The sequence below is a fragment of the Kogia breviceps genome, chromosome 15 (assembly GCF_026419965.1).
Source record: "Kogia breviceps isolate mKogBre1 chromosome 15, mKogBre1 haplotype 1, whole genome shotgun sequence".
Taxonomy (NCBI): Eukaryota; Metazoa; Chordata; class Mammalia; order Artiodactyla; family Physeteridae; genus Kogia; species Kogia breviceps.
The window spans coordinates 66524282-66539975 of record NC_081324.1 but is presented as its reverse complement, the minus strand read 5'-3'; the positions used below and the strand labels follow the sequence as shown (position 1 = coordinate 66539975).

At 46.4% G+C, this 15694-nt stretch overlaps 1 protein-coding gene across 4 annotated transcripts in view; it reads left to right on the top strand.

The window, feature by feature from the left end:
* Positions 1–15694, top strand: part of LOC131742379 (E3 ubiquitin-protein ligase RNF185) — an 87250-nt gene that overhangs the window by 12695 nt on the left and 58861 nt on the right. For 2 of the 4 annotated variants that reach the window (XM_059040138.2, XM_059040139.2), the window contains exons 2-7: positions 2123–2345; positions 5131–5149; positions 6863–6975; positions 8420–8474; positions 10989–11106; positions 13035–15440. In XM_059040138.2, the coding sequence (XP_058896121.1) occupies positions 2170–2345; positions 5131–5149; positions 6863–6975; positions 8420–8474; positions 10989–11106; positions 13035–13132 (579 nt within the window). In that variant the 5' untranslated portion in view covers positions 2123–2169 and the 3' untranslated portion in view covers positions 13133–15440. Of the gene's footprint in view, positions 1–2122; positions 2346–5130; positions 5150–6862; positions 6976–8419; positions 8475–10988; positions 11107–13034; positions 15441–15694 lie in introns of those variants that run through there. The other 2 variants (XM_059040132.2, XM_059040133.2) reach the window with 1 other exon arrangement.

Below are 15694 nucleotides of genomic sequence, written 5' to 3'. Positions count from 1 at the left end.
ACTAATACCCAGGCTAAATCAATTTTTGTCATTCATCTCACAAATGTCTTTTTCAGTTGGATTGTGTGAATCTGTTTTCCAGTGAGATCCACATACTGCCAATGGCTGGTATGTCTCAAGTCTCAATTTGTAACTCCACACCCCACCCATACTGTTTATTTTTTGGAGAATTGTGATTATTTGTCCCGTAGAAAGTCCCACATTCTGGATTTGCTGATTGCGTCTTCCTAGAGTTGTTTAACACATGGATCTATGCCCATATTTTCTGTAACTGGGTAATTTGTTTTAGAGACTTGATTAGAGCTATGTTTTAGGGTGAGGATGCTTTGTTGTTGGTGCTGTATGCTTCCAAATCATCATATCAGGGGACTGTCATTAAGATCCATCAGTGAACCAGACTTACGGTTGTCTTTCCACATCTATACACATAGTCCTTAATTTTTAAAAAAAATTTATTTTTTTAAAAAGAAACATGTCGGGTGCTTGAGCTGGAATGACAAAGAAAGGCCATAACGTGGCCCTCACAAGCAGGCTCCACCCTATGAAGAAGAGAGCAGATGTATATGGAGAGGACGAAGCACTGGATCATGGGGAAGGTCTTAGAACTGAGGCCAACAAGGCACAGTGTTGCTGGCAGCCAGCTGCTCTTCTGGGACACTATGTAAAATGATGTAACTGAGTGAAAAAGTGGTGGTGGGCTGGCCTCCTCTCCCTGCTCACATCACTGAGCTGCTGTCGTGGGGAGGGATGCTCATGAATCTAGAGTTCTGAGTCTGTTGTGTAGAGAGGCTTCTGGGTCTAAAAGGAGGACTGTGGCTTTTTGGTCCTTATCTCCTGGTACTTGGGAAGCTGAAATCAGGGTGGTCTTCTGGTGCTCCATTGGTGAGTCCCAGACTTGTGGCGGGGCTTCCTGCTTTGGAGAGAGCAGGTGAGATGACCTGGTGCAGCCTCAGAGCTGGAAAGGGGCACCTGGAGACCATGGAGTCCAGTGCCTCAGTTTACAGATGAGAAAACTGTGGCCAGAGAGGAGAGGGGAGGTTTCCAAGACCATCTAGCAAGCTGGAGGTTCAACTGCGACCAGCATCCAAGCCTCCGATTCTCTGACTGGTAGCCACCTAGCATTTCCCATTTGGAATCTCTGAGGTGGTGAGGGTGGCCAGATCAGGCTCTTGACAGATTCTTACTCTGCACCCAGAATTTCTGAGTATCCTTTGGTGGTGTTCTCGTGCTCGTTCTTGTTCATCTCCTGGTGGGTTCTTTGACCTGGAGGCGGTAGTGAACAGTGGTCTGTTTCTCTCAGTATTTGGTGACCAGTTTGGTCTGTGGTGGTACAATGGTGGTTTAAATACAAACTGTCACGAGTCCTCGCCTCAGCTCCACATTCCTTAGTCAGCCGAGAGGTCTCGGGCTGCAGTTTCCTAAGGGATAAAAGCTCTTCCTTCATTATGTTTGTATTTATCTTTCACTTATGGTAGGTACTACTAGTTTTCTGTTTTCAGCAGTGATATAAGCCTCCTCTTAAATGTTGATAGATTTAGACAAAATCAGGTATGTAGTATTCTAACCTGGCAGAAGGGGAAATGCAAAAGATTGTAGTGTGGAAGATGTTGGACCAGATGACCTTTCTGGTCCTTCCTAGCTTCCTGGGAAGCCTTCACGGTTACAGGGTTTTCTTTGTATTCTGGTGTGCACTGGTCACGACTTTCTGACCTGAGCAGACTTGGACGCCAACATAGAGGCCGTCCAAAGTTAGAGGACAGCCTGTGAACTTTCATTCTGATTGAGCATGTATTTATTTATCACCTGGGCGGTTATCCTGGGAGAATGGAAAGACAGTGAAACAGGGTCCTAGTTCCTGTGGAGAACTGTTCCGTGGAGGCTGCTCTCTATTTGTGCAGTTCATTATTTGTGTGGTCCATTCTGGGCCGTGTTCATGGGAAGTTTCTGAGTCATTTCTCTCTGGGCAGTGCCCCACGACTGTCATCCTCTGCGGCCTCTGGGAAGTTTACTCGGGTTCAGTCATAGTCTGAACTTCCAGATCTGAGAGAATATGGGGTATTGGCATGGAGACTGGGGGGAGTGGCCTGCAGAAATGGGCAGTCATGGGCTCTCTGCCTTTCAGGATTTCCCTGGGGAGAATCTTCACTCAGAGCTTGCTGACAGCCAAGGATGGCAAGCAAAGGGCCCTCGGCCTCTGCATCTCCTGAGAACTCTAGTGCAGGGGGCCCCAGCGGCAGCAGCAATGGCGCTGGTGAGAGCGGAGGGCAGGACAGCACCTTCGAGTGCAACATCTGCCTGGACACAGCCAAGGATGCCGTCATCAGCCTGTGTGGCCACCTCTTCTGGTCAGTACCCCTTCCACTGCCCCAGAGGACACATGCCATGTTTAGAAAGCCTGTGGCCCTGGACAGCTATGGAGCAGGTTTTCCACCCAGTTTGGGTCCTGATACACTCAGGCACAAAGGCAGGAGACCTGGGTTCTCATCCTAGCTCTGCTGCTGATAAGCTGAGTGAACTTGGGCAGATCCTCTCCCCACCTTGGGCTCCCTATCCCCATCTCTAAAGTGGCAATACTCACCATTTAGTGAGCACTACTCCATGCCACTTGCCGTGCTGAGCCAAAAGGCAATTACAGCACGATGGTTCTGAGCAAGGACTGTGGCTCCAGACTGCCTTGCTCTGAATCCTGACTCTGCCACTTCCCTCCTGGATAACCTTGGGCAAGGTGCTTCCACACACAGTACTTCATTTTTTAGGGTTGTTTGGGAGCATTAAATGACTCAGGATATGTAAAAGACTTAGAAGAGCACTTAGCACATAGTAAATGTTACAGGAGCTATGATCCTAATACTTGTTACCATATTTTATATATATCAAAATGAAGTGGCAGAGTCAGTGTCCATTCCAGCCTTGATGGTTACAGAAGCCCCTTCTGACGCTGAAAACCTGTGTGAATGTTGAGATTTTTTTTTTTTCTCTCTCTTGATTTTTAGTTGGACCTTGAAGGGCAAATTGGGGTAACTAGAGGGATGAGAATGCCAGCTAGGTGAGGTGAAGAGTGTGTGCCACCCCAAGGCAGGCAGTTTCTAGGGACAGGCAAATGTGCTGCTGGGTTCATCTGAGACCTGAAGCTAATGTATCCCTCTAACAGCACTCTGGATGGGTATTATGGGCTGGGGAGTATTAGGAAACAAGATTGTTAAAGGAGGATTGGGCCAGATTATCAAACCCAGATTTAACTGAGTAGAACATGGAGCTATTGAATGTTTTTGAGCAGGGAAACGGTGTGAAGAAAGGGTCATTTAAATAATATCTCAGGGAGTTTAAATTGGCAACAGTGAAAAAGATAAATTTATTGGTGAATGAGTAGAATGGGGCAGAATTTTTTTTTTTCTGGAGGCTCTTGCCCTAATTATCAAGTTTTATGCAAAAACTGTTGTCATCAGGACTTCCCTGGTGGTCCAGTGGTTAAGACTTTGTGCTTCCATTGTAGGGGGTGTGGGTTTCATCCCTGGTCTGAGAAGTTCCACGTGCCGCGAGGTGCAGCCAAAAGTAAAAATAAACAAAAACTGTTGTCATCAGCCCTCTCCTAGAAATTGGAAATACTCTAGTTTTGTGATTGAGGTATCATAAAACCATGATTTGAAAGAATGAAGAATTCAGTCAGGGTACCATTGGAAAGAACACAGGTTCTAAAATGAAAGAGATGCTTCCAATCTGAGTGGTTTGTCGCTAAGCAAATCTACTCTCCTCTCTGTACCCCAGTTTCATTATCTGTGAAACAGAGATAATTGCACTTGCTCAAAGGTTAGTGTGATGACCATTCCATGACATTGACAAATGAAAAGCTATTTAGCCACAGCTCAGCACAGCACACAGTCGTTGTTTAATGAATGGGAGTAACTGTCATCATTGTTATAATCCGGAACTTTTCCCGGAGGAAAAGCACCCCCACTTCTCCCCCATAACCTTTGAGGAAGTTGCCACTGGAGAGCTGCCGTGATTTGGAGTGACCTCTGCTCAGTTTAGAATGGAGTTGCAAGGTTAATGTTGGCGTCAGGTGTCTGTTATGTCCAAGGAGATTGTGTGTCTGGATTGTGATGCTAAACTGTGGTTCAGTTCAGTAATTGGGAAAGGAATTATCCTCTGAGTCCAGATTTTACTCAGGTTGAGAAGATACATTATGTGAGCGTCAGAAGCCATGTCTACATTTCCACTGTCCTGGCATTTGGTAGGCGTGCAGTAGGTATTTGTTAGTTGAATGAATGAATGTAGAGAGAAAGAAAAAATTTAAATCTGGAGTTAGAGTAACTTTTCCTTCAATTCTGTAAATGTCATTTTTTGCACCCAGTGCTGGGTGATAGAGGGACAGTAAAATGGAAGCCAGAAGATTTCTGTTTTAGTCCTGGTGCTGCAGGCAAGTTGTTTGATGTTTCCGAGTTTGGTTTCCTCATTTGTAAAGTGAGAAATTGGGCAGCAATCTCTGTAGTGTAAGTCACTAAGAGCGAGGTAGCCCTTTCTGCCAAGCAGCTTCCCCATCTTTACATTACCTAAAGATGTTTTTACAGTAGACTTGAACTTTTAAGCTGCTTCCTGCCAGCAGAGCTCTCAGGGCTGAGGACAGCCTGAAGATTTTGTAAAACTGGATCTAGATCCACATCTTCCCTGTGAGCCTGAGGAGGCTATGAACCCACTGAAGTTGAGTCTGAAATAGTGCATGTGTGCATGAGAATGCCCCTGTGAATTTCTCTACACAGAAGATCCTTAACTTTTATTGGATTATTGGTTATGGAGAGGCCATAACCCCTCAAAGGTCAAGTTGTAGAGAAGCTGGGTCTGGGATGGTCTGGGACCTGGGGGTCTTCACAAGTAGTGGGATCCCGGAGGTGGAGACTGGTGTCTTGTCTCCATTGCTTCATTTTTCCTGTGATTTTAGTTCAGTCTTTTCTAATTTCTGATACCAGTGATCCCCACAGATCCTCAGTGGGGTTGCAGTGCTCCACAGTGCAATCCTGTTTTCCCATTTTTCTCCTCCTACCTTATCCAGTGTTTCTGTTAATGAAATAATTTTTCTTCCTTTCCCCCTTTCTCTTTCTCCTTGATGACTGGTTGCCTTGGGGACTCTGGCAGTTGGCCGTGTTTACATCAGGTAAGATGCATTTCATTTTACTTTGTCTTCCATCAGCTGTGGTTGCACAAGACACCCCTAGTCTCAGGGGACTACTGTCAGAAGCTGCAATCTTCCCTGCTTGTGGACTCATTTACTTGCTTTCCCCCCAACCCTCTTTATACACCTGCCCACTGATAGGCAGTTGATGAAACAAGAGGTCAGTGTTGTACCCAGGAGGGATGCTCCTGACTCTGCTGTCGATGGCCTTTGTGGCCTTGGCAAGCTACACCTCTCTGGGTCTCACTTCCTCATTTGTAAATTGGGTTGGATGTGATCGTATGTTAGGTTTTTATTGTTGAGATTGTGCCTCTATAAAAAGCACCTCCCATCATATCAACAATCCCCCCTACCCTTAAAGGTCTTGAAAATGTTAGGAAGGGGGAAACTTTTTTGGTCTCAACAGAGAGCTTTTATGAGAGGGAAAAAGTCTGTTTTTCCAGCTTCTGATTATTATGAGAAATAGTAAGTTTTCTCCAAGACCTAGGCGCTTGCTTGGTGGGACAGAGCTGAGTCTGGCACTGACAGTTGGCTGTTAATAATCGCTGCCAGCTGTCTCCATGACGTCAGTGGAGCCCCACACTTGTAGGTGGCTTGGAAATGTGGAGGGGAAGACAAAAGTTCCAGGCTGTCAGAGCCTCAGAATCTTGATGGGAGAAAGAAGCAGAGAAAGTGAGAGGGGTTTCCACTGCATTTCAGGGCGGTGCATTCTGACCCCAGTGGAACCTCTAGAACATGTCTGTTCTAAATCTGTAAAGAGCACATAATACTTAAGTTTTTGAGCTTTTGACAGTAAGATAAAGGAAATAGGATATAAAAATCATTAAATGCTGCCTTCTCCTTGGCCCTGAAGTCCTAGATTCACATTTATATGATAAACTACATATCACTGGGTCTAAAGATATAATTTATGCTCTAAGATAAATGTTGAGTGTGTGTGTGTGTGTGTGTATAAAATATTTATTTAATGTCTACAGGTACACTAAGGTAGTATGTTTTTATCATTTTAATTTTGTTTTTAAGAAAGTTAAACAAAATGATTTTAATACAACCAGTGAAAGGGCCTGAAAAACCCAAAACAGGACTGTTGTTTTTAATTTTGAAAGAAATAGTTGAATGCAGAAATCATTGAAAGTACATAAAAAACACTAAGCAAATTTAGATAATAAGAAAAATCTATCCTTTAGCACATAGTAAATCACCAGAAAATGGTCAGCTTATTTCCAGATGGCTGATGTTTAAGACACGTAGTTGTTGAGGAAATGCTGTAAAAATGAGAAACACAGAAAGAAAAATCTGACTGCCAGGGTCATACAATTGATCTGTCAGGGAAGATGGAGATTTAAAGTTTGTTCTACCTGCAGCCTGACCTGTGACTGGATCTGTCAGACCTCTTGACACAGCTCCAGCCCTGCAGTTCCTTCCTGCTGTATTGCTGGCAAGCCCCTGAGAGAACGAAGCATTAAGAAGCCTGTTTAATTATGATGGCATCTAAAGGCAATTTTTATTTCACCACTGGTAAATATTTATTGAGTGCCAGGAGCAAGAATCAGAGAGTTGGGTTCCTTGAGGTGTTCCCTGCTGGTGCTGGTGTTTGCAGTTTGAGGGCGCTGGTCCCTGTAGTTCTCCTACTGGCTCTGACTGACCACCCTGATGGGCTTGTGCCATTCACGTGGTTTTCTCTCCTGCTTGCAGTGGTTGGAGACGAGACCTAACAGACAGGTGTGTCCAGTTTGCAAAGCTGGCATCAGCCGTGACAAGGTGATCCCCCTCTACGGCAGGGGCAGCACTGGGCAGCAGGACCCCAGGTGAGGCCATGGGGCCCCTCTCACACACACTCCTACCCTTGGACACAAATTCACTTCTATTCAGCACCTCCTCAACCCCACCCTTTAGTTAGTGCTTACAGACCCTCCGTTTCAAGGCACTTGGCATCCAGATGGGAGTCAGCCAGGAGGGGAGGGGAACCAGGTTGCCATTTGCGGGGCTGTGATACAGATGTGCTGTGAGCATCTGCCAATGGGCAGGCACTATGCTAGGCAGCGCACAAGACACCACCATTGCAAGTATGCAGAGTGCTGTGAAGGAGCCTGGGAAGCAGGGTGTCCAGCAGGAGAGTCTGCAGGGTGGGGGGTGGGAGGGGGGTGCTGTAGCAGTGATGTCTAAAGTCTGGGGGGAGGAAATGGGGGTTTGGGAGGCTTTGTGGAGTTCGGGATTTCTGGAAATGGATCCGTGGGTAGGTCTGGCATTCTGTTGAGAGCCTTCATGGTGTGGTGCTCGAGTATGCACATACATACCCACGCACACTTTTCCCAAACTCCCGACAGTGTCTCTTACCTTCTTCCACCCCACTCCAGCATACCCTGTACCCAGACATATTCGTCTTCTCTTAAAGGGACTTACTTATGCTTTCACCTTCATGACCCTTTGTATGTGTTGTCCATTTGCCTCTTCTGCCCTCTCCAGTCCTGCTCAACCCGCTTCTCCTCCTTTAACTTCTGCCATCTTTTATGAGCACCCCTAAAGTTACCTCCTCCTTAAAGTGGCCTTTCTTCCCCACATTAGTTGCTTTCACCCATGCCCCCACTCCATTTAGTTGGCACCTCTTTTAAAGAAGTCCCTTCCACACTGTAGTGTGATTGGTTGTAGCCCCCTTTAAACCACAAGCATCTCAAGAGTAGGATCTATCTTCAGTCTTGGTAGCATCCTGCCTAGTGCCTGATAGATAACAAGCCCTCAGTCCAGTATTTGTGGGATGAGTTATGGAAGGGGCTAGGACCCACAGGTCCTAGAGAAAAGGAACAGTTAAAGTACTTGCTCAAGAGTAGTGGGAGGTAAAGCTGAAGGTAATGGGGCAGAGCAGAGAGACCCTGAATCTCAGCCCTCTCTGCTGACAGGCCATCTTCTGTTTCAATTTGGATTTGGGGTTTTTGACATCCGTGACCCAGGTCCAGGAAGGTGCCTGGCTGACAGTTGTAACCAATCTGGGTATGGCTCTCTGTGAGGGGAATAAGCTGAATGCAGTCTGATGAGCATCTTGTAACAAACGGATTTTCTCCCTAGTTTTCTACACACTAGGGAAAAGCAACTGCATGTAGAACTGAGTTAGTATTTGGTTTAATTTGGCCTAAGTTCATGTGCCGGGCACGAAACGGGGCCATGGCGCTGACCCTTTTGGTGAAGAGCTCCCCCACTCAGGGAACAGGTCAGAGCATTTCGTAATAGACTTACTTTACACCGTTTCTGTTTCAGAGAGAAGACCCCTCCTCGTCCTCAAGGACAGAGGCCAGAACCGGAGAACAGAGGGGTGAGGAAAATTCTAGGAGAAGGCTTCTAGAAATGAACCCATGGCTTTAGAAGTTTCCCTCTTGGCCCTACATTTTTTTCTCCTTGATTATAAAAGTAAAGGAAAATTTGCAAAATACAGAAAGGAAAAGAGGGGAGAAAATAACTTACAATCACACCATCCAAAGATAACCAATGGAAACACATTGGTCTATTTTCTTTTCTATTTTTCTATGATTATCTATACACACAAACAAATTTTATAGATCTATTTGTGTGTGTGTGTTTTATAGATAGATGTGTGCATATACATATATTTTTATTTTTACAATATTTGGCTCCTGTTTTGTAACTCTCTTTTAAAATTTTATTCTTTCTATATTTAGTGCCCTCTGTGTGCTGGGCCTCATTCTAGGCACTGGTAATGTATCAGTGAACATAGTAAAGATACCTGCCCATATGGAGTTCACAGGCAGACCTTGGAGATGTTTCAGGTTTAGTTCCAGACCACTACAATAAAGCAAATATCACAGTAAAGCAAGTCACACAATTTTTTTGGTTTCCGAGTGCATATAAAAGTTATGTTTACACTGTAGTCTATTAAATTAGCAATAAATAGCATTATGTCTAAAAAGAAGTGCATACTTTAATTAAAAAATACTTTATTGAGGACTTCCCTAGTGGTCCAGTGGATAAGACTGTGTACTTCCCAGACTCTGGTTCCCAGTGGAGCATTAGCTCCTAACCCAGGAATCCGAGGCCCCAGGAAGCCAGAGGCCCTGACTGTGAAGGCTGCACATCAGATGTTCACGCCAGTGCACATCTCTGGCGTTTACAACAACCCACAGCCACCGGTGATGTTTTTTGCCTACTCTGCCCCAGGAACATAAACCTACCAAATGTGAGGACTTGTGAGATTATACAGGTGCTGGAAGGGAGGCCGGAGGGCCAGTCCCCGGATTTGCACTGAATGAAGTGGTGGTTCCTGATAAAACAGTTGCACCTTCCTGGGTAAGGCAGCCTTGATCCCAGGAGCCCTCAGACTCAACCATGCTGGCTCTTAGTTGGAGGCTTTTCTGCACTGAGGAGATGGAAACCAGTTTTCCTTCCCTGTAGGTCTGCCCTCTTAATAAATCTGCTGTTAGGCTTTATAGGTAGTGCTGCCCAGCAAGAAGTTTGGAGCTGGGTGCCAGGCTATGCTCAGTAGAGATAGGGAGCAGCCACTTGCATGACTTGGAAAAGACTCACAAATGAAGGCCTATCAGCTCTTTGTGGAGAGCAGTTAGCCCAATAATTTTTCTTTTCTTTAATTATTTTTTAATCATTTGTTCTAAAGATCTACCCAGGAATGCAGAGGAGAAGAGGAATTTTTTTAAGATGTGCACAGTAATTAAGAGCATGGGTTTTCGGACCATACTGATCTAGTTCCAGATCTAAACTCTACCCCTTACCAGCTGTGTGACCTTGGTCAAATTATTTCACCTCTCTGAGCCTTGGTTTAGTCATCTGTAAATGTGGGTGATCCTAATGTAAGAATTAAATGCAATTTGAGTGTACTAGTGCTTAGCACAGTGCCCAGCACAGAGTTGGCACTTATAAAATAGGAGTTAACCTATTTACAATATTATGATTCCTTCCAAATCTTTTCATGTGAAAGATGATGCAGTGTAGAACGTACTGGGTTGGCCAAAAAGTTCATTTCCACCATCTTATAGAAAAATCTGAACGAACTTTCATTATAGGGAAAAAAAGCTGAGGATGATACTAAACTGCTGACAGTGGTCATTGGAGGGAGGGGCTATGAAGTGGAAGGTGAACAAGGAGACCTCTGATTTTCTGTGTTATTTATTCCTGTAATGTGTTAATTTCTCATAGCAAGCATATATTACTTTTGTAATCAGGAAAAAAAGTGTTTTGAATTTTAAAAATTCTCTGTAACAATATTAAAAGAAAAATCTGAGGGAAAATACTTACCCATATCTTTTCCACCTACATACATATTGTCACATACTTGTGACCATGGTGTTCAAACAATTTTGTCTGAAAGCTTGGTCATAAGAGTTTTTCTGTGTTGCTGCATAGTCAGTGTAATGTATCGAAATTTTGATCATGACCTCCATTGTTGGCCAATTAGAGTTCCACTGTTTTTGCTCTTATAGATAATGTGTAGCCTGTTCTATGTTCCCTTGTAATTGGGTATAGGAGTTGTTGACACTTTGGCTGTTATAAAGCATGTAGAAAGTTTAGTGGCTAGTGTGGGACGCTGGGAAGGAACCTGGAGCTCTGAGAGGGCTTACTTGCGTCTGCAGAGAGTTTTACTTTGGGTCAGAGCCAGTCTTTTCTGGCATTCTTAGCTCCTTAGCTGGGACCCCTGGATGTCCAGGAGGGCAGAGGAGCCAGCTACCAGGGTTCCTCTGCCTTGAGATCTAGATGGGAGGAAAAGAGGGTGGGGAAGAAAGGCGGGTGCCACACGTAAGGTGATGTGTGAGGGGTGAGGAGAAACCCGCCTGTTCTGAATTGCATTTCTTCTACACAGGGATTTCAAGGGTTTGGATTTGGAGATGGTGGCTTCCAGATGTCTTTTGGAATTGGGGCATTTCCCTTTGGCATATTTGCCACAGCATTTAACATAAACGATGGGCGGCCTCCTCCGGGTAAGACCCTATTCTCTTGGTGATTTTGCTTGAAGAGTCCTAGGAATTCAGCAATATGTAGGATAATCAGCCTTTTCAAAATGGGCTAAACTCTTTTCTGATTACTGGTAGTCATGGTAATGATATTGCATACTTACAAAATATTAGGCACAGGCACGTTCAGAGTGCTTTCCATTATAAACCTGAGATCCCCACTATGAGCCTGTGGGACAGATGTGCAATTAACTCCATTTTACAATTCAGAAAATGCTCAGTAATGTTTTCTAAGATATAACTCATGCCCATAAATTGAAAAAGTATATACTCTACCCAACTGAGTAAAAAGCCTAGTTCTGGGCATATACCCCTGACTTTGACCATTGGGGGTGGGGAGGGGCCAGGCGACTGCAAGGAGTCTGGGCCTCCCTATTCTCTGGCATCTCTGGCCAGCTTCCTTCAGGACACATGTAGGGCTGGTCCTAAGCCCTAGCCCTTTGGGAACCATGCCTAGGTCTGCCACCTGCTTCTACCTTTCTCCCTCCAGCCAGCTTGGGAGTGCTGGCTGCAGTTGGTGTAAGGCAGGGCAGCGAGGTAGGTGCCCTGGGCTCTATCGCAATCTGACGCCCAGGCCCAGATCCTGACCATGGAGCTGCAGAGCTGCTGAGGGCGGTTGAGCTCTGCTTGCACTCAATGGGGCCTTGTGTGCTGGGCACAGTGTGAGGTACAGAAGGGACCAGTGCGTGGCTCCTGGCCAGGAGCTTAGGCTTTAGGGGCAGTAACCTCTCCCGACCCATCCATTTGTCCCCTGCCCGCCCGGGTGCTCAGCACATAGCAGATAATCGGTAAGTCTTTGTTGACTGCCGGCCTGCTTGATTCCATCAGCGTGCCTAACTGGGGCGTAATATAGCACCAAAGGATCTTGGGACTGCCCTTCCTTAACTCATCTACCTCAAAAGTTTCTCCTCTGTGCACATGCTGTTTTATCAGAGGAAGGAGACCCCAAAGGGCCAGGCGTGCTCTGCTCTGAAGGAGGGACAGGGCCCCATGGAAGGAGCACACACCTGCCTGCTAGTTTATTTCTATCCATCCTGGTCCAGGGCCCACCTGGGTTCCACAGGTAAAGAGAGTTAATAGCCAGGCTGTGAACTCTCTTTATCCGCTTGCCACAGTCACAAACAGTTTTCCCTTGTTTTGTGTGTTTGGTAAAGTTTGCCCATCTGGGATGTCGTTTCTCTTAACTCTCCTTGCCCCACAGTCAGGGCAAAGAGCTCTACGGAGTAGCTTTTCTTAAAGCATAGAGAAGTGGAGACCCAGATTCTCAGCCCACTTCTGCCCCTCGTTTGCTACGGATTGAGGGGGACAGGTCGTTTTGCCTGTCTGGGCTCTAGTTCTCATCTCTGGAAAAGGAAGGCACCTCACGCGGGGCTCCCTGAGACCCCTCCTGACTCATCAGTGCCAGAATCTAGACTCCATGACTCGAGAGGCAGTGTGTGGAGAGGCTCAGAGCACAGCTGTGGGCTCTCCGCCAGCTCATGAACCTTGAGATCTTGGGCAGGTCACCTCATACCTGTGCTTCAGTTTCTTACACAGAATGGGATAATAATGCCCAACAGGTGATAATGTGTTGTATACACAACAGCACACACAAGATGCTTAACAAATAGTAGCTTTTATTTTTCCCTCCAAGACTTTCTTGGTTTATTTGCACCAGGAGACAAAACCCTCTTAGGACGAATTGGAGACTTTGTCCTCATTGTTATATGATTCCACATGTTTTTATAATTTGAATTTTGTTTTGCCTAATATTATTTGGGGTTTGGAAATATTTTTAGTGTGCAGGATTCTGTTGTAAAGAGATGAAGGTTGATGCTCTCGACTTCTGACTCCAGTGGGCAGTGTGTGCAGCTGCAGCATTCTCACAGCCTCCCTCCTCCCTCCTGTCCCTCCAGCTGTCCCCGGAACGCCCCAGTACGTGGATGAGCAGTTCCTGTCACGCCTGTTCCTGTTTGTGGCCCTGGTGATCATGTTCTGGCTATTGATTGCCTAATGCTGGGCTCCCGGCCTACAGCCATGCAGGCAGGGCTTCTGGACCGGTGACATGCCACCCCCACTCTTGATGTTTGGCTTCCTGGCTAATCCTGACCTCTGGAATCAGTGGGGTCGGTGACACATCAAGGAGTTTTGCTTCTCCATCATAGCTTTGGGACTCAAGACCAGTTGTTGAGGACCCTGGAGTGTGGCCACTGCTGTAAACACCTCAGGCCTTGGCATTGAGTCATCTCTCATGGGTTACACCGTGAAATCCTGTTCCAGCCAGCTCAGCAGGTCCTGACTCTGCACAGGGAAGAGGCAGGAGAAGAGGAATTGTCAGTACAATTTCACCTGAATTTAATATTACAAAAACAAAGGGACGAACCAAATACGGAAATTTTTTTTCATCTCTTTAAATACCCCTTGGTAAGTGGCCTCTGAAGTCAGTGGGACTCCTCATACAGAGAAGTTCCCCTTCCAGATCGCAGTGCTATTCTGTCCTATTTCCTCTTCATCAGAGATGCAAGAAATTGCTGTCCTATTAAGATCATAATTGCAGCAGCTGGAGCTGGAGTCGATTCATGAGTTCACCAGGGACCCAAAGATCTATTCCCTCTGGGCTGTGCTCAGTGTCTTTGACTCCACAGTGGCTTGAATGACCTCCTGGTTTCCTGGCATAGATTATCCCCAGAGACATGTGGTTTCCCATCAGTTTTCCCCCAAAACTATGCACAGCTGCCTCCCTGCCAGAGGGCACCCAGCCTAGATTACTGTTGAAGCCAGGACGGACTGCGTGTTAGGAAAGACCTGCAGTTGGGACTCAGGTGGGATTCGGAGCTCAGATTCAGGAACGACTGAACAAGCAGTCTTGTCCCTAGTGCATCCTTTCCCAGACCCCACAAAGGAAACTGGGAGCCTTGTTGAGTCATCCCAGCTGCATGTTGAAGACCACCCTCCTCAGAAGCCAAATCGTCCTTAAAGAAGAGGCAGGGAAAGGGGAGACCCAGCATGTGACTCTGATTTTGGTATGATTTGAAGACCTCTTGTGTGTGTGCTAAAAACAGGGAAGCACACTACTCCAGAGCAGGCAACCCCTGGTGGTTTGTAAAGCCGGGCGCAGAGCCCAGGGAGCCTCAGCACAAAGATAGGATGTGGTCTGCCTGTGGAAGTCTTCCCCTGGAAACTTGCAGGGAAGTCATTCTTCCCAAGCCCTTGATTTGTTTTTCAACCTTACAAGCTGCTTCTTCCGAATTTGACTGAGGGAGTGTGTTGGCAGCAGGAGAACAGTTCAACTGGTGGAATGGTCCTCGCTCTGCCAGTCTGGCATCTTCCTAGAAATCCAGGCTCTTCCAGGAGACCCTTAGGGTAGGGGGAGATGGACTTATTCTGAGGGCCTTCCTGTCACTTCACCAGTCCACACTGCTCCTGAGTTTACCCCCAGCAATAGCCAACAAGTGGTTGAAAGCCCCACCTAGTGTTTGTTCCAGATATGGCTCTGCATAACATGTGGAAACCAAGACCTTGAGGAAGATGAGGGAAGCCCTTCTCCTCTCTCCACTGCACCCCCTGCTTCCCCTCGTACCTTTCAGTGCCAGAGTTCAGTGTTTAAACAGACAAAATACAAGTATTGAATAGGTGGTTCATTTACCGAATCCATTTGGTAGGAATAAGCCACCCGCTTTACGGTGTGCCTGATGGATTTTAAAGATTCTTTGGGCACCCACTCAAGAGTGCTCATTTTATCACCTGGAAATCCCAGGTCTGACGGGCCCTGGTTTCTCAGTGCAATGGCCCCACCTAGCGATGGGAGAGAGGACTTCAGTCAGATGGACCAAACAGAAATGGGTTTCCAGAAGAAAGGTTAAAAAAAGAAGGGTTGTAGGTAGGAAGACAAATAATTTTGACCCTTTAACGAAGAGGAGTGAGCCCAGGAGAGCTCTACCAGCAAAGGCATCCCAGGAACCTGTTAGCAAAGCCAGGTTGGCCATGTGCCCTTTGATTTTGAATCTTGCAGGTCCCCACTCATTCTCTGCCAGGAGCTGAGGCAGGAGAGCCGACTTGGGACTGCTGGCCCAGCCCCGACAGGGAGGCCCCTTCCCAATGCCCCCGCAGGCTCACCACCTCACCCCTCTACCGAGGTATTTTTCCTTTCTTTGTGTGTGTTTTCTATGTTCTTGGCCCCCAACCCCTCCCGCCACCTTTGTGGATTAGGACTAGGTCCCAACCACAGTCAGAAAATGATACCATGTACACCTTGACCAGTCACTAATTTTCACTGTTGTAAAAGCGATTTGATTTAGAATTAAACAAATGGTTTTACATAACTGTGAGCTGTGGACTTCCTGTGTCAGGGGAGTCGGGGGTCGGGGGGGATGGGTTGAGGACTGGTCTGGCCTCTGGGAAGATTGAGGATGAAAGTCTTCAAACACCCATGGATAATTAGAAATGAGGAGCATAGGCTGGAGGCCTGGCTTCATACACAGCCCCACCCAAGGTATGACCTGTCTGACAGGCAGACCCAGTCCTCATAAGTGTATGGAATTCTGAAGGTTGTGAGCTGCCACCCTGGAGCTTAGCT